This window comes from Musa acuminata, chromosome BXJ1-9 (genome assembly GCF_036884655.1).
Source record: "Musa acuminata AAA Group cultivar baxijiao chromosome BXJ1-9, Cavendish_Baxijiao_AAA, whole genome shotgun sequence".
In the NCBI taxonomy this organism is placed as follows: Eukaryota; Viridiplantae; Streptophyta; class Magnoliopsida; order Zingiberales; family Musaceae; genus Musa; species Musa acuminata.
The window spans coordinates 47,921,414-47,946,703 of NC_088335.1; the positions used below are offsets into that span (position 1 = coordinate 47,921,414).

Consider the following 25,290-nt stretch of genomic DNA (forward strand, 5'->3'; position numbering starts at 1 on the left):
TGTACATGCCGAGCGATGAAAGGGGGAAGAAGGATGAGGGATCGGGGAAGGGGGGAAGAAGTATAAGTATCACCCTTCCTTGTATTATTGTCAGTGCCGACGTAGATGCAGAGCGACGTCGCTTAGCATCTGCATTTGCACGTTGGTGCTAATGTAGATGCCAAATGGCTCTTTTGTCGCTATGTATTTGCGTCGATATCGACACAGTTGTCAAGTGGCACTGACGTAGAGCAAAGCGTCGACACCTATGATGTCCTCTTTTTCTTCTCCTTTTGCCTTATTTCTTGACGTTGCTCTCCCTTCTCATCCACAACAACCACTTGCGACTCCCAACGATGTCATTGTCCGCCACCATTGAAAACATAATTGAGATATTGAAATTATCTTTTTGCCCATTGTTTTTGTGTCATTTCTGCATGTGTTGTATCTTCCGTCGGTAAAATTGATAGCGTTAGAGTAAATTGAGTTAAATGTTTCACTTTTATAACTATAGAGATTTCAATGTAAAATTTTTAAATATAGCGATCGAGATACTAAAAAGGTCTAATTATAAAGGGTAATATATAATTAGTCCAACCTTATATTTATTGGAGATTAATATAATATGTTCCCATGGTTGAACACATGTTGCGAGGGGTGTGAGGGTTGACTTTTTATTTTTGATAATAAATAATTTTATCTTTACTTATAAAGATATTATATTTGTTAGAAAAGAACAAATGCAAAGCGACGATCATCAACGTAGTTGTCGAGCGAGCCTTTCACCACTCTACATCTTCGTCGATGTCTACACAGATGCAAAGCGACTCTTATCTCTCATCATCGCTCTCTCTTCTTATCCATAATAGCCACCTACAGCCTTTAGTAGTGTTACCACCGTCTACCACCATCAATTGGAACGTTGAAATTATCTTTTTGTTAATTATTTTCATGCTTCCATTGGTAAAATCAGTAATGATAAGGTAAATAAACTAAATATTTCACTTTTACAACTACATTGATTCAATATAAAATATTTAAGTCTAAGAACCAGGATGTCAATGAGGTATAACTAAAAGGGGGTATTATAATATTTAATTAGCCCTAGTAAAGAGAGGCACGAGAGAAAATAGACGTAAGAAAGGAGGAGGAGATAGGGAGGAAAAATAAAAAAAATTATTAAATTATTATTATGTTAGTTGATCCAATGGTCTGACAAGTGATCTGTTCGAGTTCAATAACTACGATTCTAGTCATGCTTATCATGCAAAAAAAAAATCTGCATGTAGATTCCAAATTTTGAACCACAATTTACTCTTCAAGGATTTTAAAAGTAAATTTTCAAAGAGAGAGAAAAAAATTGAAGGGTTTTACCTCATAGATGATTTGATAAGTTGGATTTATGTTATTCTTCTAAATTTGATGGTAAAATTTTTTTTTCCATGTTTTTGTCGATAACTGTTAAATCTTTGTATGATAATCTTTTGATTATTAGTTGAAAGTTGGAACACTAAACGATATTAATATCCATTAAAAGCTCATCACAATTATAAGAAAATTAGAGATATTTTAAATGTTTAATATATATTTTAACAAAACAAGCAAATGTTAACTACAACTAGCTGTAGTAATATTTAAAGGGATATACCAAAATTTGTTTCCATGAATACACTATTTCCAGACTTAAAAAGAAAAAATATATAGAAAAAAAATCAAACAAACAAAACACCCAGTTTTACAGATCCCTTTGTTTTCATCATCCTTTCCATAAGATATTGATACAACATTGTTTTATAACAATGAATTTGAACAAATAGTAGCAGCAACATCGCCGTCCTTCACTACAGTATTATTAATAAAATTTGAACTAAGAATCATGAAGACATTGAAGAAAAATATTTTCTGAATTCCAAAAAGCCGAGCTCCTTGAAAGAATGGTAGAGTTAAGTGCTGCATCACCAGTCTAGGCTAATTTTCTTTGACAGGAAAAGATTGTCAATGTATTGTATGATCGGATTGCACGCGTTGATGAATCTTTGCATTTCCTTATGTACAGACTGATCTGCAGAAAATAGTAGAAATCCTCTAACCTCAGTAGCTTGTACAAATCATAACTTGGATAACGACATATATCGATAAACACAGCATATCGAGCTTGAAGAAAATCCAAATTCTAATGTGAAGTCTGCTCAGGTCATCAGCACAATCATTACCTGGTGTTAGATTGCCTTAAGAAGACCTCCGGATATGGTAGTAGGTGAATTGATTAATGTTAGTGGTACGAGAAGAAGTAGAGGAAGATCTAAGAAGACTTTAATGAAAAATATAATTAAAAACTTAAGTACTCTAAACTTAATTAAACATAAGGCATTTTATAGATCTCAATAACAACAAAAGATCCATATAGCCGATCCCAAATAAGTGGAACTTTCGATTTTGTTGTTGTTATTGTTGTTGTTTAAGAAGCCTATGGAAGCATATAGAGAATCTTTAGTTGTTTTGATGGCAGGATCTACACAAACTCAGATCAAGGCCTTGGATCCCGGATGCCTGGATAGCTTTAAGCTACTCTTGATAAAACCACATGTATCATATATGAAGAATACAGTCATTAGGCATTGCAACCTCAGAAGCACATGGCTTCGTGCTTCTGTGCCTCTTGTCAGACCAGTGAGATGTCCTATAGGAAGAGCAGGTAGCAGCAGCAGCAAAGCATTTCAGAAGAGACTTCCCTTAACAGCCCTTAAGAGACAAATAACTAAGTTCAATTTTTATCATCACAAAACTTCTACATCTTTTGGTGTTGATATGATGCAGATCGTAAACAGTGATATATAATACCATTGATTATTATATAATATAGTGATATATAATACAAATAGAAGGTTTTTACCCTTCTTGTCAAGCCAAACCAATCCCCACTAAGGTTGACTTGAGCCCCACACTAGTGCTTGTGGCCTCCAGACAACAAAGTTACAATGACCAAGAACAAGATATTTACATAGTAGACACAATAAATGAGGGAGCATATTACACACAAAAAAAAGAAATCAGGTACATTTACTAAGAGCCTAAATAGTTAGAGGATTAAGTGTTGTCTCATAGTTAATTTTTTCTTTTTCTGGAATATACAATTAAGGCAATTATACACAATACAAACCTATGGAAAAAAAATTATTGATTCCATTTTCAGAAATAACTGTTAAGCAGCACAAAAAAGCACCCTATATTCATGAACGTAAATATTTCTTAACAAGAACTCATTTTGTAATAGATAGATACATACATATGAGTGGAAGGACACTAACCAGTTTCGTTTAATCTCACTATTAGCTGTTCCCTTGTTGGTAGAGCATACATCCCAGCACCCACTGCCTTTCTGATTGCCCAGGTATGAAACGGTGCACAAACTTGACCATAAGCATTTGAAGCAGCTTCTTTTAATGAGCACCCACTGAAATACAAGTATAATTTACAGATGTGAGTTAACCTAAATAATAAGAAGACAAAATGTAACTCACTCATTTTATAAATGAAAAGGAATTTTAATGATATTTGCGCAATGTACATCTCTAGCATGCCATGCATATTGCTGAATTATAGCAAGTATGAGCCAATTTTCCGTGATAAAACTGGACAGAAATGATGAACTCAAGAAGTGCTAAATTTATTTTAATTCATGGAATAAAAGTTTACTTGAAGCAGATACATGCTTTATTTGGCTATCACTGAACTTCGAAAAGAAGCCATTAAGAAGGAAGTACTCTTCGCAAGCGGAACTGCAAAAATAGTCTCTGTAATTATCCGGTTATAAGTTGTATGAAACTACACATATCAAAATATTGGCATTTTAAAGTTGGAGATTGAATTGGGTATTTCATTCTACTAATGAGAATAACAGAAACCTACGCTTCAAACTAGATTGTTCTCTGCTAATTTAAGCCAGAATCAGTTTATCAAAATGGTAGGCCCAATCTACAACATCTATGTGAATGTTATAAAAATAAAATAAAACAGAAATAGAACTCTTTGCCTCATCCGCTGAACATCAATTCTGATAAGTACTATGATCGTGACATCACCTTGTATAATTTTAATTACAATAACAAAATCCCTCCTTGATTTGGCAAAATTATCCTCCTCATACGAATTTCAAAAGAAAGAAAGAGAAAAAGGAAAGAAAGAAATATAATTGCTCCCTTCTTGGTTTGGCCAAATGCTCCTCCACTGAGATATTTCAGAAGAAAGAAAAGAGAAAAGAAAACAAGCATTATAACGGCTAGTATGAGTAGAAATTTGAATCAGTCGCAACTTGCTTATAAAGTGTCAATTAAAGCTCCAGAAGATATTGTAATTGTTGTCCTGGAGACATGCATCATTATCAAGCAGTGGAATACTTTAAAATTGTTATTCTTTTTCAATTTTCACCATGAACTATATTATGTATTTTAAAGTTATAAAGAGGTCTTTTACTTCCTTTGTTGTCTGAAACACATCTGGTATTCAAACAAGAGAAGGCACTTTAGAGACACAATAAATGGTTGCGCAAATATCTGCAATGAAAGCTATACTGACACAAGTCCTAATTAAATTTTGCTTGTATGCCTGAGACAATCCAGCATTATAAATTTTAGCAATTGGTAATACATCCAATAATCAGAATAGCTTGAGAAACTAAACATCAAAGATATTATTTGAAGGGGGGGGTAACATACCCTGATGATGGAAATTGCTCAAACAAGGTTTTGACGAGGTCAAGACCTAGCCTGACTCTGCGTAGGTTGCGTGAATGGCTACCTTGCTTTCGAACTGTATCATTTTCAAGATCATGATCAATGATTTTGTTTAAAGTATCATGAGTCTTTGATGCTTCAATCAGATCATTCACCTGAACATTTACATCACAATCAAAGAGTCAGTGCAGAAAACTGAATGGTCAAATCCTTTGATCCTGTTAGAGAATGATAATAAATAATACCAAAATAAGCTTTCAAACTTTTTTAGCTCAAACATAAAGTAAAAAAAAACAAAAAATGGAGTGCAGAAGAAAAGAAATTCCACTTGATCATTAGGTAATTCTTAAAAAAACTCAAACAAGACTGTTGTTATGATTTCGAAAAACCAACTCACGATCATACTGAATTATATAAAGATGGAAATTACCCAACTTCCTAGTGTATGTAGCTTTTGGGACTAATGCTGTTTTGGCACTGAGATTACCCTATCGTATCTCCAAAACTCCTTTGGAGAAGAATAGTTTTAAGCCCTGCTCATTATATAGATAAGATGATCAATTCATGCGCTATACGATACCTACTAAACTATATCCAAAATCCTTTCAAAACCTTTGGATGTCAGCTCCATACCTCATGGATTCTTCCTGGTCATGTTCAACAATGAAGATGTCCCTATGGATGGTCTGAGGGAATCATGAGATAGATATAAAATCGAATAACTGTAAACTGGATTGATGTTTTCCAAGAGTAATATTGGTGTGGTATAATTGTATTGCATGCTCTCTTGATATGTACATGATCTTTAGGGCCTACATCAGGAACAGTTCTATTTTGAACTTTTGCCCACTTATTAATAGTGGGTATGTGATAGGCATGTGATGCAATAGCTATTCGGAATTTATGCATTCCTTCCCATAATTATGTGATCCTTGGGTGTGACCACAGTAATTGCAAGAAAAGCAGGTTAGAATGGTTAGAGATTAAAAGAGATGGATTATTATAATTGACATTCAGTCACATCCAACTTGCAAGAGTTGTAACTTATTTCTTTTGCACCTTAAAATATGAATATTCTCTTTCCTAAAGATTAACAAGTCAAACCATGCAGAATTATTTCAGGTAGCATATAATGTGTGATATCTATGATATGGAGTTCTTTTCCGAAGGACTGAAATGCAAAGTTCATGTAGATATAGATACATAGTTTTAAGAACAAATAATACCATTTAAGCTACTATATACTATATTCATATACAAAACTAGACATTTCATTGGCAAATAATCCACACATGCCCATGCAGTGGCACTGGATGGCAAAGATTATAGTGTTGGTACATGCTCTTGCCATCGTATCTTGACAAAGCATCTTATACTGTAACCTTAATTCTTGGGCATTATTAGGTGACAAATTTTTATATTGGAGTACAAAGTCAAAAATATTTATCTGGATTCAATTAGTTAAGCTGGCTTTGGACTCTTGTCCACAACAACTGCATTTAGAAAAGTATCCTGCTTCCTTTGTTTCGTGACTTACGCTCAGAGAAACTTTAAATTTCCACTAGTTTAGTTATATTTATAATTTGTTAATAAATTCTTTTTTTTACCATCTTTTTCTGTAACCTATTAGATTATACGGCTCTATCTAATTAGGTAATATATATATTATAGATTTGATTGAATTCTGATTACAATTATTGACCAATAGAAAGGAAGCCCAATTATTGTATGATTCTTTATAAGATGACTTTGATACCTTGACGGGAGGGACTCTCCAAATTACTTATCTTAGACCCTCTACTCTCGCCTATAAATAGACAAGATGTTTTAGGGACTCAATGCGTGATGTGTGATGTTATGTTACATTATTTGAGAGATTATAGATATTCTCTCATTTCTCCTTAGTCCCTAATCTATCCTCATAACGGTTCTGTGAAGGATAGAAAGAGAGGAGAATGTAAGTCTAGTTCTCCTAGTAGATCGACATCTCTATAGTTTTTGGACTAAGGATAGTGCACTTGCAGATCAGATAAAAGTTTTTATGAATAGCATCAAAGCTACGCAATCATAATATTTAATCTATGATTATTTGATTTCAATTTCTAGCATTAAATTTTTTTACATAATAGCATAATTATAGTTCTTATGCTAATAATTGGTATTAGAGTCATGCTTTAAAATCAAATACCTTCAATCATAAAAGTATGTCAGATCTATTTTATATTTTGATATGTTTGTCAGCACCTTTACTTGCGAAAAGGTGTTATCAGATTTTGATTATACGATACTAAATGATTCGTATGTGTTATCAATCTATTTTCCTATACCTTTTATCCCGTCACCTGCTTACGGGTTATATAAGGTTCCTCGTGTTTGATCGACGGACTACCATCAATAGCTTGCTGTCGATAACAGCATTATTGAGGGTAGCAGCCTTTGGTGATCGTCGACCCAATCGCAGGCAGTGATTGTGTACAAGTGCTGTTGTATGCAGCGGAAGCATGTGGAGTGCGACATGTGACAACCGACAGTGTCACATGCATACCAGCTACTACTTGTGTGTAGTAGCCTTGCCTTAGTCATAGGCATTTGCGCACACAATAGTGCTGCTTCTTGTGGCGGTTGCAACATTGTCTTTGACTGGTGGCTATAACAATGTAGTTGAGTTATTTCTCGTACAATTTATTCAATTTTATTTATTCTTAGTTTGACTCGTTTAAAATTCATTATAATAAAATTAAAGATAAGAGAAACTTAAATGAGCTGACTAGTATATGTCTTTAGAAAGAATTAAGATTAAAGTAGAAAAAATTTATAATATCTTGGGTACTACTAAATGAGTGAGTAACAATAAAAAAAAAGTGTAAATCATTTAAGTTTATAAATATAATATAAACTTATAAAAGAAAAATCTTCATAATAAATTGCTCCTTCTGTTACAAGAAAGGTCATATGAAGAAGGACTATATGGTTTGGTTCAAAATGGAAAGGTACAAGTTTGACCTATACTTAGAGATGATTCATTTGATAGATTTTGACGATGCATGCTATGTTCCCATAATTTTATAAATTTCGTTTTTTATCTAGAATTATCAAAATATTATTTCTCTCTTGGTGATTGTAAACTCAGTATATTTATGATTCAATGAAAATTAACTTTTAAATTCTATATGATGGGTTATACATAATTAATATAATCTTGAGTTTGTAACAATCCTGTAATCAAATATTAGAATAAAATATAGTTTTTTGAACTTCTTAAAATTATATATGCTTACATCTGCGGATCACTCCATATTTCCTATTTTATTAGAGACTCAAATATTTTATCACCTCTATAGATAATTTGTCGAGATATGACTATGTATATCTAATTCATGTAAAGTTTTAAGTTATTGACACCTTTAGTTGTACATAAATAAAGTCAAGAGATAATTAGATAGAAAGATTAAAATTATCAAATTTGAGATGAATAATAAATTTTATGGTAGATATGATGAGTCAAATCATAATTCTGATTTGTTAAAGTTTTTTTTTAAATAAGATATTCCGTATGTTTTATCAAATGTGCCATAGTAAAATAAGATTACTGGAAATCGAAATCATACTTGTATAGATATGATTAGAAGTATAATGAATGATTCTTATGTACTTGAACTAATATGAGGAGAAGTTCTAAAGACGAATATATATATCTTGAATATGATTCCTAGTAAGTCAATTTCACCAACTCTTTTAAGTTATAGACTAGTATGAAACTTAACTTAGACATTTACATATTTAAGATTGTCATGCAAAGATAAAGATCTTCAAATCATATGAAAAAAAAATAGATTCACGAACTATTTTTTGATATTTTATTATTTATCTAAAAAAATTCAAGGGATATAGATTTTATTATCTCAATAATAGTACAAGGATATTTGAATCTGGTAATATAGGATTCTTAGAAAAATAACCAATTAACGAGAATAAAAATCTCAAAATTTAATCTTAAGAGATACGGGTTGACAAAGACGAATAACAAAATACCATTAATTTACTCCGTTATAATATTGATATCGTTATTAATGAAATTGTAGAATAATCACAATTGATAATTTTTAAAATATCTCAAAGAAAAATTTCTCCGGGAAAAGTTCCATCCCAAGTAAAAAAGTTTTTTGTTATTATTTTTTATCATCTAATAGTGCAACCAACTGCTGACAACTATCTAAATTAGAATATCTTGGTTTCAAATGGGACCATGCCAAATAACTCAATCAGCATGTCACAACCAGCTTGAACCGGTCAACACCGAACGGTATGTATAAGTCTTGACCAGTTTGTCAAACGATGGTTTTCACTATATCTAAACAACACAGTAAACTCTATTTCTTGAATTGGACAAACTTTCTTTTTCATCCTTACAGCTGACATTAAATATTTGGTATCAATTGATGCTTGATTGTAAAATTTCCTGCAATATAAAATTAGAAATCAAGCATCAAAAGATTGTTTTTTGTCTCATCTTTCTGTATCCGATGCAGGACAGCAACAAAACAAATTCCTATGTTGTAATCCGTGTCGACATTTTTTATGAATCATAGCGTCTGATGCTACCGGAAACAAACTTCCGATTCGAGCAAAGAACAAAAAATATAGCTCCATAAACGGACGTTGGTGCTATTACCAGTTGCTAAAACATAAGAACGGGAGAAATTAACGGCTGAAAAAGGAGCGGATCGAGCACCAACCTTGGCGACATACTCCATCTCGGCAAATTTGAACGCGAGACCAAGGGAATCGAAGAGGATGGAGACGAGGGAGCAGGCGTCGGAGAAGGGAGCAAGGCGGAGGTCCCCGGAGCCGGCCTCGAGCAGTCTCGCGAGCTCCTCGAAGGCCTGCGCCACCGCGGCGAGGGGCGTCGCGGATCCGGCCACCTTGGGCGAATCGTCCGAGGGCGATTCCCTCCCCATGATCAGCCGAGAAACACCATCAGCTGCCAAAACGCGTCCGTAGAAAAAGGGAGGAGGCGAGGGGGTTCGGAGTGAATCAAACTCTCCCAACTTCTTCTTCTTCTTCTTCCTCTTTGCTTTTGGGGGGTGGGTGGGGGAAGGAGGAGGGCTGGGGTAAGTCGTCGAACACCTTTCTTTTTCTAATAAGAGGGACGGAGAAGAGAAAGCCGCGGCCGTTCCTACGAAGTCGTCACAAAAGCCGTTGCTTGATTGAAACCGTCCCTATTTTTTCCCTTCTCTTTTCCTCCTCTCACCGTACCTATTAATTTTTTGTCCCACTTATTACCTCCTCAATATGATTCCCTTTTCTTTCTTTTTCTTTTTTTTTTTTATGATTTTATATATATATATATATATATATATATATATATATATATATATATATATATATTAGTACCACAAAAAATCATGTCTTAGTAATGATGTTTGTAGACTTGTTAATTAAGGAAGTATTTTGGTATGTTAATTGCCCCAAAAAAGACTATCCATCTCATCTTTCAATTGTGATGTTCAATCCAAACTCAATGACCGGAAAACTTCTTTCCTATCGGTTACTTTTGATAATGGACCACTAGGTCAGTCTTGGTGCATCTTGGAGGTGCGAGGAATTGTTCACTTTGGACAGTGGGGATCCAACGGGGATCGAGCGTTCGTACGGTTTTGCCCTTTCAGAGCCATAGAGCTCCAAAAGGAGCCTCTCCTCCCTTTGGCCAGATGCCGGCTATAGATCTTTATATTACTATACGTGAGTCGATCATACGCGGGTTGGCATGGTAGACGTGCCAAACAGTGCCTTGGTACAGATTCTGACTTGGCGTGTCTTGGGGGCGGCATCGTCTCGGGATTCCCAAGACGTGACGTGCCGAGCAACGTCTTAGTACGGTCTTTGACCTGGCGTGTGACGTCGATTATGACGTGTCTTGGATCCAAAATATGTCGTATTAACTTTAATTAACTTTATTTTGTTGTCTTTTCCCTGTCTATTATAATCTGTCGGTCAGTTGGATGCCGATTCTTAATAGAATTGAAAAGATCATTAGAAAATTCCTTTGGTAAAAGAGCTCCAATCTTGTCCTTGAAAGAGCAACCGAGGGAAGGAGGCCGGCCTGAGGTTTCTCATGTGGGCGATTGTGTCCTTGCAGGTGGTATTTTTTTCAAAGGGCAAAAAGAGCCTTTACAATGAGCTACTGTCAAAAGAGGGTCTTTTATGCCATGCAAGAAGAATTACAAAGAATATTGGTAGAGCTTGATTCAAAGGTTGTGGCTCAAATTTTGAGAAATGAATCGGACCAAGTATCACTAATCTTGTGAAGGATATGTTTCATTTGATTTAACACTTTTACGATGTAATTATCTATTTATATTTTGAATATCATATAAAGATTTTAAATATCGTATCATATCGATACATCGATAACTATCGATTCAATTCGTATCGAACTATACCGATTCAATTCGTATCGAACTATACCAAAAGTATCAAGATACACAACTATCGATTCAATTCGTATCGAACTATACCAAAAAATATCAACACACAATACACTGTACCAATATATTGCTCGAATTGGTCTTCTACCAATATCAAACAATACAATATTACAAACCATTATATATATATATATATATATATATATATATATATATATATATATATATATATATATATATATATATATATATATATATATATATATATACTTTATTAAAATTTATAGAAAAAAATTAGATATCTAATTTGAAATACTGATCACACTTAGCTCCAGGTAAGGATTAGTTAAGGATGGTTTTCTGACTTTTTTTTTGTTGATCACTCTGAAATCCAAAAATAAAGATAGAAAATAGGGATTTTGGATTAATAATTTATAAAACTATAATAGAATAATAAGGAGTTCCTAAATGTAAAGATTTTATACATCTCACACAAGCATAAGCCGACAGGAAGACCAATAATTACATGCATCCCCAATGTAAAATACGATACTGAGAGACTCACCCTTTACTCATCCCAAAGAGACAAAAGGGAGAAGGGAGAAAGTTCATTGAAACAATAAGAGATTTTACACCTTTGAACATTTCTGTAGGTGGAAGAATGATCCAAATATCACGGATGCATCTTTTACATCTTCTAATATGGAATTTGCAACCATTGCGCGCATGCATCAAAAGACCAAAGTACATTAAAGAAGAAAATATCACGGATGGAATAATGATCCAAATAGAATTTGATCACCAGATAGCCTCAGACACGCAGGAATTATGCATGCTACCTTCTGGTTACCAGTGTCTTCCCAGCTACTAAAACCAAGTTGCCCATGATTAACCATACAGAATCATTTTTATCTCCCATTAGAACAAGCTAATTGATAACTATGATAGTAAAATACTGAAGGCAATCCAATCCCTAGAAAGTATCAGTTGGCTTTATGTTGTCCGCAACACAAAAGAAGAGAGGACAACCAAGAAGCACAAGATTCTCGCAACTACTTAAAAAGGGTACATCCTGTATCACCCACGAGGAAGTGTCGATTTCCAGATCACTGGCCCTCTCCTGATTCCTTCTTTGGAGCTTCTTTGATCTCATCAGCTCCATCCTCCTGGCAGGTAAAACCTAGTTAGATGGTACGCATAATAGAATGTCAGACAGAGATCAGCACTACCAAGGAGAGTAAACTGACCGTGATATCAGAGGTCCATAGTGTCAAGTTGTCTCGGAGAAGCTGCATGATCAACGTACTGTCCTTGTATGATTCTTCGCCCAAGGTGTCCAGTTCTGAGATAGCCTCATCAAAAGCCTGCAATTGCCATCAAAGTTGTAGTTTTAGGAAAAAATGAAACCATGAAACCAGAAAATGCTTTGGCCGAGACAACCAGGACTTCTGCTGAACTGGTAAGACAGGAAACCATTGGATCAATGAATGTTTTAGAAACTGTTATCAAACATGTATCAGTTAAACCTAGAACTTAGTAACTCAATGGAAATGGTGATCAACAATCAACACTAGCTTTATGAACTACTGAAATGCATGGATCAAACAAGATGAGAACAGGAATATAAGTTATTAGGTAAGGCAAGCAGAGGTAATTCAACTTGATTCAACTGAAAGCACAAGAAATTGAGAGGACCTTATGAGTTAATCACCATAATCTTAAAGTGACTTTTTCCAACAAGCCACCCATCGGTCAGTGATCTCATTGACAATGAGTGTTTAGTCTTTTGTCCATTAACCATGGCAAACAACAAAGACATTACGATCATTTCCACAATTTTTTCATTAGTTAGCAATCAAAACATATGTGGCTTGCATCTTGCTGTTCAAACATTCTGTGCTTGACATCAACATATGCAGAAAGGTAGACTGTGGACATAGCCTTACATGTAATTTACTCCACATCTGGTGCCTCCACAGCATAGGTCGACACAACTCATTTCAAATTTGATATTATGATGCATAATTACATATCAGCATTTTGATGAGATTCACATTGAGCAAACTTTATGTGATTTAATTACCAGTGAGTAATCCTTTTTTTTTCCCTCAGGAATAAGCCATCCAGGTTAACATTTGGATGAAGGATTGTGTGTCAGTTCTTGCATCAGAAGCCTATCCTACTAGAAACAAGGCCCATAAAAGTAACATTTTTAGTCTAACGCATAACAGCAGCAACAATGAAAGAAATTAATAAGTAGAAGAATGGCAATGAAATAGCTAACAAAGGGAACTAGGGACTCAACCTTTTGCAACAACCAAATATCTCACTTCTTACGAATCATAACTTTGAAATAACATCAACCAACCCCCAGCTTCATACATGGTACCAATTGAACCTTTACAAGGAAAAAATCAACCACCATTCACCTACTCACCTAAGTGGAAACAGAATCATTTCCCAACACAAGCACCAAACTTTGACAAAACATTCTGTAATACACCTAAAATAACTTTCCTAATGTGTGCTATCGACTGGATAACATTAAAAGCCACATCAATATAAAAAAGTGACAAAAGTGTGCCCAGTGCACAAGGCTCCCATTAATTCACGCTGGTCTAGGGAGTATTAGTGTACACAGCTTTACGCCAACAATCAGATAGTGTATTTAACGTGATTTGAATTATGGTCATGAAGCAATCTTTACCATAATATCACCACATTAATATGACCTAAATTTACAACCAACCAATGGAATCTCTAACAGTGTGAATGTATATGGAACCTGAATTACATTATTAATTGAAGTGTTCACCCGCATTTGCAACCAAACTACATAAACACAATGATAACATGGTTCAAAATCAATTATATATGTAATATTGTGAAGTCACGTAATATGCTCCGCTTCTAGACCTAGACAATATATCATATTTGATGATATGTTGATTTTACATGAATTTCCCTTACAAAAACACAATTTCTTTACTAACAATAATAAGAGCTGAAAAAATAAAAGAAATTTATTCAAATCTTTAGTCATATGAAAAAGCAATTAGTGAATCATCACATCCAGGTTGTATGACTAAAACAACTGGCGATGCATGGCTAAAACATCTAAGCAGAAAAAAAATTAAATAACTTGCGTTATAGGCTCCTTTACAATAACTATCAAGATGATGTGCCAAAAGTACCAAATTAATTGTCCAAATAAGAAATTATGGTCCATTTTCACACCAATGCAATTATGATGCAGTTTTAAACACCCAATAATATTATTCTGAGGTATTAACATGACAAAGTTCTATAATGGCTGTAATTCAAATTATATATCAAAAACCATAATATATACTAAAGAATAAAATGTTAGCATATGTGAAATTCAAGAACTGAAATAATATAGACTATAGAGTTCTTAAACCAAAGCTTTTCATAATTCTAATTGTTGATTAAAGGAGAAAGAAAGGCAAGAATGATTTGTCACGTAGCACAACCTAGGTATCAAATTGAATACAAGAACTAGAAGATGCAGCAACCTAATTATATGCATCTATGAGTCTGCATGTGCATTTACAGGTACATTTAAGAATGTTCACGATTACCTATATAAAAATGTGACTCATTTAAGAATGTAAATACTTAAATGTACATTTACAAGTACATTTAAGTATTTGCATGAACACCATTGGATGAGTGCCTATAGTATATTATTGTAACATTTAAGTAGCATAAAGACTAACATGGATAAGGAAGCAGAGTGACTGAAATATATGTTTGGTCAATAAAATAAAGAACAACTAAGTTAAAAGACAAGTTGGTGAGCTTCATGGAGCGATTATCTTTGTATATATCATGTCTGAAAGAAGCAGTGACATGGAGCAATACTGGAGCATAAATGAGCACAGGATGGGAGGTGGAAGGATGCCAATGCAGAATATCAAAGGTACAAGGAAAATAGAGTAAGTCTTCTAGTTGACTACAAAGCAGAAATCCATATTAAATCACACCTTAGAAAGTTACACCAAACCTTTGTTATAAGCATAATCCAACTCCAATGGATCTCTCATTAAAGAAGCATCACAGAATAAGGCTTCCTTTGTAGAAAAAGTGTATTCCCATAAAATCCTATGAAAAGAGTTATCTAGATCAAACATAGCTCATAAGCATCATTTGGCTCCAAGAATATGCTAGAATTATCTCCAAGAAAAAAAGAGGACAATAAGATAAGAATTTTCCATAAAAGTTAAAACCAAGACTCTAACTAGTCAAACAGAGTCTAACTAGTCCAACACAAAAAATCAGCTAGATTTGAACTTCAAACTAAACCAATTTATCATCATTTTAGTTATGCTTCAGGTTATGTCACTGAAGATTATTGAATCCCCAACTTTAATTTTAAAAATATCGATGTTCATTCCATGCACCTCATATGATTTATTATTTTCCAATTTGGAAAAGTTATGTTTTTCCAGCATAACATATAAACGCAAAAGTAAAACATCACATCAACTGAGGTACATAACGAATGATTGTGGAATGTCAATTGAGCATCACAATATACTGTAAAAGAAGAGGGATCTGTGAGATAAACCTGTTTTGCAAGGCTGCAAGCACGGTCTGGTGAGTTAAGAATCTCATAATAGAACACAGAGAAGTTGAGTGCCAGCCCCAGCCTTATAGGATGAGTAGGAGCCAGATCAGCTAAAGCAATATCCTGTTATAAGTTCTGCCAAATGTCACTATTTGGAAGCAAAATTTACAAGAATGACTTGAAAAAGAAATAGTAAATATGTTTTCCCAGAAGAAAAAATATGCAATCATCAGTATTGCAACAACATATATGTTTGGTATCTATGGGAAGAAAAGAACTTTATCGAACCAAGACAATTACTGAAAAGAAGTAACTCAAAGAAGTGCCTAAAATTTAAAAGAAACCAAACAATAAATAATGATTGAAAACCAAGACTACATCAGCAAAACAGATCCCTTATAGTTCATCCATAATTGAGTCTTGAACTAATATCATTGCATAATATTAAAGAACTGATGCCATCATTGTGGTCCACAGTTCACTGGTTCTTTCCCTAATCTACCTTGCATAAGTTAGTACGCATGCTTCTGTTTTAGCTAAAAAATTTGTCTATGAAAGATACTATATTTCCTTAGCATCATGCGGGGGTATTTTAAACGGAGATGGCAAAGAACTAAGGATCGGCATGAAATTAATATATGAATGTGGAGTACCTGTGCAGATTTGTAAGCCAAAAGAGTGCTCTCAGCTGCTTCTTTCCTCTCAGCTCCAGTCTTGAACTCTGCCAAGTACCTAAGCAGAAAAACAAAACAAGATTATCGTTACCACCAAATAAAAAAAAAAAGTAGGAAGTACAAATATATCTACTTTTTTTTTCTTAAGAGGAATATGTTTCATCTAACCTGTGGTAGTCACCCTTCATCTTAAGGTAAAACACCTTGGACTCAGCGGTGGTGGCGGAGGGGACGAGGTGGGTGTCAAGCAGCTTCAGGATTCCATCGCAGATTTTGCTGAGCTCGGCCTCGACCTTGCTGCGGTACTCCTTGATCAAGGTGACGTGATCCTCGTTCCCGCGGCTCTCCTCCTTCTGCTCGATGGAGGAGATGATACGCCAGGACGCGCGGCGAGCTCCAATCACGTTCTTGTAGGCCACCGAGAGGAGGTTGCGCTCCTCCACCGTGAGCTCCTCCCCGTTTATCGTCTTCACGACGGTCTCCATGAACTCCACCATCTCCTCGTACCGCTCCGCCTGCTCCGCCAGCTTGGCCATGTACACATTCTCCTCGCGGGGCGACTCCACCGGTGACATTTTGATAGATCTCAACGAAGATGTCGACTCTGGCGAATTATGAACGCAGATCGACATCAAAATGACATTTTTACGCCGTTTATTTAGGCCCAAAATCAAGCAAAAAAAAACAAAAACAAAATAAAAAGGTGCTTGAATAAAACAATTTCAAAAAAGAGCGAGAAAGGAAAACAAATCAGATACAAACGAATCCATCAATTGGGAGGATCTAAAAGTTCTTGCTCAACGAAAACAAAACAGTTCGATTCAAGGAAACGTTACCAAGAAGCAGAGTTTGCAGAGAAACCAAAACATAGATAAGAGATGATGCTTAGATTCATCATCAAAAGATTTCAAAATGAAACTGTTCGAATATAACACCACAGAAGAAGAAAACCGTGCAGTACAGGAATCCGTCAAGAAATATGAAGCGGAAAAACGGCCAGATCACACGAAATGACGGCGGAAGCACGGCCCTTCACAGAGGCAACCGAGGAGCTTAGGGTTCCTCTTGCTTACCTTTTTCTCTCGCTTTCTCTGTGCGCACCGTTCAATCGGTAGCTAACGTTGCCTCGGGTTATTTAGGGCGACAGGAGAATGCATTGATGAGAAAACACAGGGCGGCATTGTTCTTACCTTTTCCTGACGCACCCGACGACCAACCTCAGGAGCGCCCGCGTTTGCAACCAATCAGAAAACGGGTAAAAAAAGAAGTAGAAACAATCGGTACAAATGATATAATGATCGGTGAGTGCTATCGGGTGGTCCTTCGGAGGAGGAGGATCGAACACGTGGAAGGAACACGGGGATGGCATCCGGTGGCCCGCCCATCAGCTGGACCACGCGGAACGCGGGCTGCATGATTCGCCCGATGCCGTGATACCAAATTGACCGACAGCCCGCATCATGCGGCCACGGAAAGCGACGGCCCCGCCCGAGACGGGGAACAGGATTCCCGGATCGCTCCCTACGTCCGCGATGATGTCATGACCCATGGGCCGAGCCGCTTCCCGTGAGCCTGAATCCCTGAATCACGGCTCGAGTCACGACCGATGACAAGTGAGTTGTAGCTAACCACGATTAATAGGTTTGGTCTCAATGCACGTACAGAAATAGATGCAGCAACGGTGGGTCTATAATTGGGCCTCATGGCCCAGCCTATAGAACAACGATAGCAGGCTTCACGGCCGGCTGGCTAAATTACCACACGAAGGCGGCGCGCGTGGGCAGCAGGTCTCCAGAAAACCCTAACAGGCCGCCGCGCTCTGATCTCATGGCTGTGCTGCAGTTCTTCCCACCTTCGTCGCCGATCGTGTCGGCGAGGCTGCACCCTGTCGTCCTCTTCAACATCTGCGACTGCTACGTCCGGCGCCCCGACCAGGCGGACCGTGTCATCGGAACCCTCCTCGGCTCCGTCTCCGATGGCGTCGTCGAGATCAAGAACTCCTATGCCGTCCCCCACAACGAGTCCGCCGACCAGGTGCGCCCCCATTGAGTTCGCATTAGTCCTCCCTTGGTTCCAGTCCTTAGTGTTTATCCTTACTTACCTTCTCGACATCGCAACTGAAATAAAATATGATATTTGATCTTAGATATTGATGGATATGCTGTAAGAGGATTAATTCGAAGTCGTTCTTCATTTGTTAGATATTTTCCCGATTAGATGATCTGTAGTTTCAGCACTTTCAGTAAGGATTCATCACCAGTTGTACACGTTGATACTAAGCAATATTATTTTCTAAAACTTAATATTGCACGAACTGTTTTCTAACATAATTTGGTAAACATTCTTCAGTTTTGTAACTGGGCATCTTGATGTTCTATTCTTCTTCTCTGCTTCTTAAATAACTACCTTGAGGAACTTTATTATTTTAGTAGTTCTTATAGAAAAATTTGAGGGAAATTCTACTTGTCAACATTGGCAAATCTATACTTGAAACTTTGAAGCAGTCTAGTTATTCTGTCAACAACCAAATATATTTTAGCAGAATCACAATAATGGAAAGCACAATATATTGTGTTGGATCTGCTCAAATTTATCTTGATTTCCGTATGATAGTTGTTATATATTTGGGGTTTTGTTGGCAATTTGAAGTTTTAAAGTTGAGATATGAATGTTACACTGATTGTCTTGCTTCATGCCATTTTATTTTGGTTTCCAAGAGTTATCACTAAGTAAATTCCATCATACGGATCTGCCTGCAGATTGTTGGTTTGTTTTCTTGTTTTCCTAAACTTCAATGTTGTCTTTAACATGCCTTCTACCTCAGGTTGCGTTGGATGTTGAGTACCATCGGAACATGTATATGTCCCACTTAAAGGTGAATCCCAAGGAAGTACTTGTTGGATGGTAAATACCTCTCTGTTTGAATAGCCATGATTTTCTGGCATTTCTTGTGCTTTGCATGTATAATTAAATATTTCATGCACAGCTGCATTTGAGGTATCCTTGTCCTCTTGCATCTATAATCATGTTTTTTTTATTTTCTCATGGTCTTTCTTCATCTAGAAGTAAATATGTCATCGGAAGATTTACTTCTTAGGGTAATGAAGTGTTTTAGTTTGGGTTAGTTACTATCGATTTGTTTTAGTTCAATGGACGGCTGTAATTTCTTTTCAAATTTGTGTCTTTCTTTTATATGTAACTATATCAATTTAGAACAACAATTTTTAGGATTAGTTATTTTTACCTTCAAATTATTCTAGCTGGTAATTCGTGGTAGTAGCTAACAATTATTTATTCGAACTGTTTCATGGTAATGATTATGATTTTGTCCTAATGTATTTTGCATTTTGTAACTATCAGATTTACTAAAGATATCTCTAGTCACAACCTTTTTTATAGGTCTCCTCCAGCACATTTGTATCTTGGTAGTTTGTATTCTCAGACATGTTCTGGCGGACAATATGATTCTCATATAACTTGAATATTCTTTGAGTTTTTTGTGATGGATTTAGTGTTGTGTATGTCAGGTATTTATCAGTGGTTCCTTTTTTGTTTTGCTGAACCAGATTTGTTTTTTGTTTTGCCTTTTCTTTTCTCAGCTCACTACCTTTTATTATGCTTTTGTCACAGTTTTATCAATTACTCTCAGTGTATTTTCTTACTTTTTTCTACCTTTGTATACATACTTTCAATTTTTTTACTTTTTTTATATGTATATATTATAAGATACCACTTTTAAATTTTTATAAAGAATATTATGGAAAAATCAAATTCTTGTTGACAGTTTTATTGGTTTCCTATAAAGAATATGTTGCTTATGTGCTTATCAAATCATATGACTGAACCATAATGGACCTACATAGCTTCAATATTTATCTGACTGCATATGCAGGCCCAATTCTTACTGTTGAATTTTGACTCCGCAATTGGGAATGTGTTACTATTGGGGGTGCCTCCATATGTGTCATGTAATGATCTATGTTCATATGTTTTTTAACAACCTTTTGCACTTTGCTACCAACCCAACTCTTGTCTCAGTCTGATATGGGACCTGCTGTGATTGTGCTGATTGGTTTAGACTTTTTATTTATGTATTTAGTTTAGTTGATTTTAAATTTCAAGCATGAGTAGATGTTTTGTTTTCATAAGCTTTCAAGTTACAGATAATATGGTTAGGCTTGTTTGTGTTTCTTCAAAGAACATAATGATGTGTATTGCTACCTTAATGATGTGCGTTGTTCAGGTTTTCAACTGGCTTCGGTGTTTCTGGTGGGAGCTCATTAATACATGACTTCTATGTAAAGGAACTTAAAGATTCTGTAAAAGATCTTAAGGATGCACAGAATTCTGTTCCCCCTCTTCATCTTACTGTTGATACTGGATTCAGAAATGGAGAGGCTTCAATAAAAGCTTATGTATCAGTTAATTTGTCTCTTGGAGATAGGCCACTTGCAGCACAATTTCAAGAAATTCCTTTGGATTTGAGGATGATTGAGGCAGAACGAGTTGGATGTATGACTTTTACTTGAAATACTTTTGACATTCCACATTTCTATCTTGTAAATGTTGGACACATGTCTGAATATACCTTGGTCGCTAGATATGCTATGTTTTTTATACATGCTTATGTGGCTGAATTTGTGGGATAAGCCTCATCCCTGCTGACTCACTTTTTCTAGTAAGCCTTTGTTATTCAAAGCCTTTGTTTCACCAAAGGTCACTTCTTTACATGCTGTTAATGGAACCTCTTAAACATTGGTAGATCATACTGTTATCTAAATGGTAAATTCATGTAGAATAGATTGAGGTTCATGGTTTGATTTGTTTATATTTTAAGATTCCTTTTTTATTACATCAGGTTCATTTGCACTTCAAGATAATTTGGAGAAATAATCCCTGCCTGACTAAATAAGGTCCCTGGTAGCTTATATATGGACATGCATATATACACTCATTTTGAACTGGTATAGATCTCATTGTAGGTCTTTTGGCAGCAGACTTGACCATAAATGTTGAATCCTGCTGAGAGTTGTGGGCTCCCTCCCTTCTATCTTCCCCTCTCCCTCCATGTATATATACAAATTACACACAAATTATCTCTGCTTTCATCTTGTATGGATTGGTAACAAGTCATCTTAGCATCCCTGCATGTATGTAGAGAAGATTTTGCATTTAGAAGTTCATTTAGTTTGTTTCATTCATATGGTTTGAAATTTTCTTTTAATGACTAACAATGTGATGTTTTCCTTCTGGACTATCAAGTAAATTTAGTTTACATTTGTATTGGTGTTAAAGTTAGTTATATTTTCTTTCTTAATTTCAACAGTAAGCTATTTGACTCATGCATTTTCATACTGGAAGTGATGTTGAAAACAAACTAAAAAAGACGATGGCATAGTGCAAAACACTTCTGCCAATGCAAGTTTTGGAAGGATCAATTTATGCTACAAACTAAGTGCTATGTTTTTTTGTCATTGCAGTTGACATCTTGAAGACAACTGTTGTCGACAAGCTTCCGAATGACTTGGAGGGAATGGAAGCTTCAATGGAGAGATTGTATGCACTGATTGATGATATCTATAAATACGTTGATGATGTTGTGGTAAGAGTCTCTATGACATTTTCTTTTTCTTGTCTAAGACCTAAGTGTTCCAATATTTATTAGGAAGGACGTGCAGCCCCGGATAATGATATTGGGAGATTTCTCGCTGACACTTTGGCATTGGTTCCAAAAATTTCACCAGCAGCTTTTGACAAGGTTTTCAATGACAGAATTCAGGTGGAGGCTTCTTTCCATCTGAAAAGGCCCTGATAAGAAATGTTCACCATCTTTTGCATTACTTAAATGAACTCTTTTCTCTTCATTACAGGATAATCTTGCATTGGTATACTTGTCAAGCCTCATTAGGGCACAGCTCGGCATTGCAGAAAAACTGAACACAGCTGCTCAGATACTGTAACTCACCTTTTGTTTCCGAAAGAAGCTGCCAATATGTTGTCTGTTTAAACCAAGTAGACATTATTAATTGCGGAGATTTACAGTCAGGCAGTTAGTGGTATTATCAGATATATACTGTTTTCAAGTTTTGGTGAAAGGATTCCTCCCTGATGATACTTATGCACTGGATCATTTTTAACATTGTATCATATTTGGTTTTCTGATGCCATCTCTTCATGTCCCAGAAGCCGCCTACTCCTTTGTAGGCATTACTTTTCACTTAGTGCTTTGTGATATCTAGTTTAATTTATTTCATAGTTACTTTGGCATACAAAATTTATAGTTAAGAAAGTGCTGCGTGATAAAAAATTTAACATTCTGATCTTTAGATTTAAAGTATTTATATTAAAATTTTTATAATTATGAAAGTGTAATATGTAACTCTATTTATTTTAATATTATCGATTTTATAGATGAAAAATATGTTAATATAAATAATATGAAAATGATAAATAAATTGATAATTTCATTAGTGGTGGTGGATGATGGTGTTGTGGGTGGTGGTTGTGATTGTGGTTGACAAGAACGATACAATGGTCAGTTTTATCGATATTGATTCGAATATTGATGATGAAGAGGATGCCTCGATATCGGAGGAGGAAGAGGAGGGAGGTGAGGTATCTACATTGATGTTGCATTGCTTTGTCTTTTTTTTCTCTTTTGGTGTCGTTGGGTATCTGTGTTGATGTTGGAGGAGGTAGGTGAGGTATTTTGTGTCGGTATTGCATCACTTTGCCTTCTCCTCTTTTAGCGTCGTTTTGCATTTACATTGACGTCGGAAGAGAAAGAAGAGACAGATGAGGCATCTACGTCAACGTTGTTGACGATGAGGAGGAAGAAGGAAAAGGAGGCAGGTGAGGCAGAGTTGTGCCTCGTAGATGCCTCACGTCTCTTCCTCCTCCGACCTCTACCTCCTCTTTCTCCTTCCTTCTCATCATTAGTGATATTGATATCTCACCTAGCTCCTCCTTTGGCATCAATACAAATGTAGAGTGGTATTGAAGGAGGAAGATGAAGTACAGCGATAGGTGCGCCAACGCAAATGCCTCACCTCTCTCCTCTTTCTCCTCCGTCATCGACATAATACTTCACCACTCTACCTTATCTTCCTCCTCGTTATCAATGCTCAGATTGACATCGATAAGCTTGACCATCGTTTCATTCTCACCGACCACCACTACAATAGCCACCCATGGTACAATCATCCATCACCATCGTTAAAATTATCTTTTGTCTATCATCTTCGTATCATTCATGCATGTATTATCACATATCTCTCCTCAATAAAGCTAATAATATTATGATAAATAAAATTAAATATTTTAATTTTATAACTATAAATATCTCAATATAAATTTTTAAAATTTAAGATACTAAAAAAATCTAATTATATGAGATAATAAGTAATTAGGCCGAAAAAAATATGATGCTAATAATCTATAGTTCAAATAAGGTTCTGAACTAGACCAGTTTGTGTTGGTTTTTAATCTTAGTTTAATGATAATTTTATTGTATTTAAAGAAGAATAGATTGTATATGATTGCTTGAGCACATCTCGGAGGCAAACATGGAGAGAATCGGCAAGCCAACTGTTTAGTAACATGATGCAATAATGGCAATAATTAGTTAATTTGATAAGGTGCATACTAAAAGGGATTTATATAACTAAATAAACTCAATTAAGCAAGAGTTTGAGATGAGTTATAGATTTGGTGGTGGAATGATTAATTTTCACTGCATGCATAGGCTAAGGCTAATTATATATTAGCCTTGTAGATAGACCTTTGTAGCTTTCGATCCCTACATGAAAAATTTATATTGAAATATCTATAATTATATAAAAGTAAAATATTTAGTTTTTTTTATCGTAACATTTTCGATTTTACCAATGAAAATATAAAAACAATAGATAAAAAAATAATTTCAACATCTTAATTATGTTTTCGATGATGACGAACGTCACTGGCGCCGTGGGTGGCTATTGTGAATAATGAGAGAGTGTGACAATGAGAGGTGAGACAAAGGGAGAGGAAGAAGAGGACGACACAAATGCAAAGCGACGTCGCCCTTCCGCGCATTAGTGTCGGTGCCAACGTAGATGGATGTAGAGTAGTGTCACTCTATATCTGCATCTACGTCGGCACCGATATAGATGTCGAGTGATACTCTGCATCTATATGTGCAACGGCGTCGACGTAGATGTCAAGCGACACTTTGCATCTACATCTACGTTGGCGCCAATGCATATGTAGAGCATCAATATATGTGTCGTCCTCTTCCTCCTCTCTCTTTCTCTCACCTCTCTTCGTCGTTCTTCCTATTCATCCGCAACAATCACCCGCGACCCCTAGCAACGTCACCATCCGCCATCATCGAAAACATAACTAGAGCATTGAAATTATTTTTTTATCCATTGCTTTCGTGTTTTCATCGATAAAACACACGACATTAGAATAAATGAAACTAGATGTTTTACTTTCATAACTATATAAATCTTAATGTAAATTTTTGAGGTCCAAGGATCGGGATACTAAAGATATCTAAATACAAGGGATAATATATAATTAGCCCCATAATCTTACAAATACTAAATGTAATATTATCTTTATAGGGGGTTATTTAAAAGCCTAACAATGAAAACATCTTTCATAAAAAAAACCCTTCTATCAAACAAAGGGGTGTGAGCTCAAGCTATTGCCTTTAACTAGTTATTGTGCTAGAAATATCATCGTTGCAGGGAGGAACTTGTGCCATCTTATTAAAAAATGTTCAATGGCACTTGGAAGGATGGACTGAGACCAATGCTAATGGGTTTGTATTGTTCAAGGAAGGTGAAGTAGGTTTCATTCTCACAGATGCAGATGGACAATGCAAAATGGCGGATCAG

The 25,290-nt window shown here is 35.6% G+C and overlaps 3 protein-coding genes across 6 annotated transcripts; 1 reads left to right on the top strand and 2 right to left on the bottom strand.

Moving 5' to 3' along the window:
• Positions 1-1,785: 1,785 nt before the first annotated feature.
• Positions 1,786-9,818, bottom strand: LOC135593941 (ACD11 homolog protein-like). The gene is made up of 4 exons (XM_065084293.1): positions 9,449-9,818; positions 4,695-4,867; positions 3,288-3,433; positions 1,786-2,041 (listed from the first exon to the last, which is right to left on the bottom strand). Exons 1-4 carry the CDS (start codon positions 9,668-9,670, stop codon positions 1,935-1,937), a joined length of 648 nt encoding a protein of 215 aa, XP_064940365.1. The 5' UTR covers positions 9,671-9,818; the 3' UTR covers positions 1,786-1,934.
• Positions 9,819-11,911: 2,093 nt separating this feature from the next.
• On the bottom strand, positions 11,912-17,632 carry LOC103999286 (14-3-3-like protein GF14-C). Of its 4 annotated transcripts, none has more exons than XM_009421001.3 (6): positions 17,479-17,632; positions 16,574-17,009; positions 16,385-16,463; positions 15,732-15,854; positions 12,388-12,504; positions 11,912-12,306 (listed from the first exon to the last, which is right to left on the bottom strand). In XM_009421001.3, exons 2-6 carry the CDS (start codon positions 16,978-16,980, stop codon positions 12,247-12,249), a joined length of 786 nt encoding a protein of 261 aa, XP_009419276.1. In that variant the 5' UTR covers positions 16,981-17,009; positions 17,479-17,632; the 3' UTR covers positions 11,912-12,246. The 4 variants fall into 4 exon arrangements, with proteins under 4 accessions (XP_009419276.1, XP_009419277.1, XP_064940366.1 ...); XM_009421002.3 differs by lacking the exon at positions 17,479-17,632 and adding an exon at positions 17,367-17,466; XM_065084294.1 differs by lacking the exon at positions 17,479-17,632 and adding an exon at positions 17,242-17,266.
• Positions 17,633-18,155: 523 nt separating this feature from the next.
• LOC135593942 (eukaryotic translation initiation factor 3 subunit F-like) lies at positions 18,156-22,572 on the top strand. The gene is made up of 6 exons (XM_065084296.1): positions 18,156-18,439; positions 19,230-19,309; positions 20,649-20,917; positions 21,886-22,007; positions 22,071-22,184; positions 22,276-22,572. Exons 1-6 carry the CDS (start codon positions 18,233-18,235, stop codon positions 22,363-22,365), a joined length of 882 nt encoding a protein of 293 aa, XP_064940368.1. The 5' UTR covers positions 18,156-18,232; the 3' UTR covers positions 22,366-22,572.
• Positions 22,573-25,290: the final 2,718 nt, after the last annotated feature.

What these genes read in the sequence shown, in the direction of transcription:
- LOC135593941 (XM_065084293.1), bottom strand. Translation starts at nt 9,670, where the DNA reads ATGGGGAGGGAATCGCCCTCGGACGATTCGCCCAAGGTGGCCGGATCC. An exon ending in GAGCAATTTCCATCATCAGG is followed by an intron (nt 3,434 to 4,694) that starts GTATGTTACCCC and finishes CTTGTATTTCAG; the next exon opens with TGGGTGCTCATTAAAAGAAG. An exon ending in AGTGAGATTAAACGAAACTG is followed by an intron (nt 2,042 to 3,287) that starts GTTAGTGTCCTT and finishes TATTTTCTGCAG; the next exon opens with ATCAGTCTGTACATAAGGAA.
- LOC103999286 (XM_009421001.3), bottom strand. Translation starts at nt 16,980, where the DNA reads ATGTCACCGGTGGAGTCGCCCCGCGAGGAGAATGTGTACATGGCCAAG. An exon ending in ATGAAGGGTGACTACCACAG is followed by an intron (nt 16,464 to 16,573) that starts GTTAGATGAAAC and finishes TTTTCTGCTTAG; the next exon opens with GTACTTGGCAGAGTTCAAGA. An exon ending in CTTGCAGCCTTGCAAAACAG is followed by an intron (nt 12,505 to 15,731) that starts GTTTATCTCACA and finishes TGGCAATTGCAG; the next exon opens with GCTTTTGATGAGGCTATCTC.
- LOC135593942 (XM_065084296.1), top strand. Translation starts at nt 18,233, where the DNA reads ATGGCTGTGCTGCAGTTCTTCCCACCTTCGTCGCCGATCGTGTCGGCG. An exon ending in ACAACGAGTCCGCCGACCAG is followed by an intron (nt 18,440 to 19,229) that starts GTGCGCCCCCAT and finishes CTTCTACCTCAG; the next exon opens with GTTGCGTTGGATGTTGAGTA. An exon ending in TTTTCAATGACAGAATTCAG is followed by an intron (nt 22,185 to 22,275) that starts GTGGAGGCTTCT and finishes TCTTCATTACAG; the next exon opens with GATAATCTTGCATTGGTATA.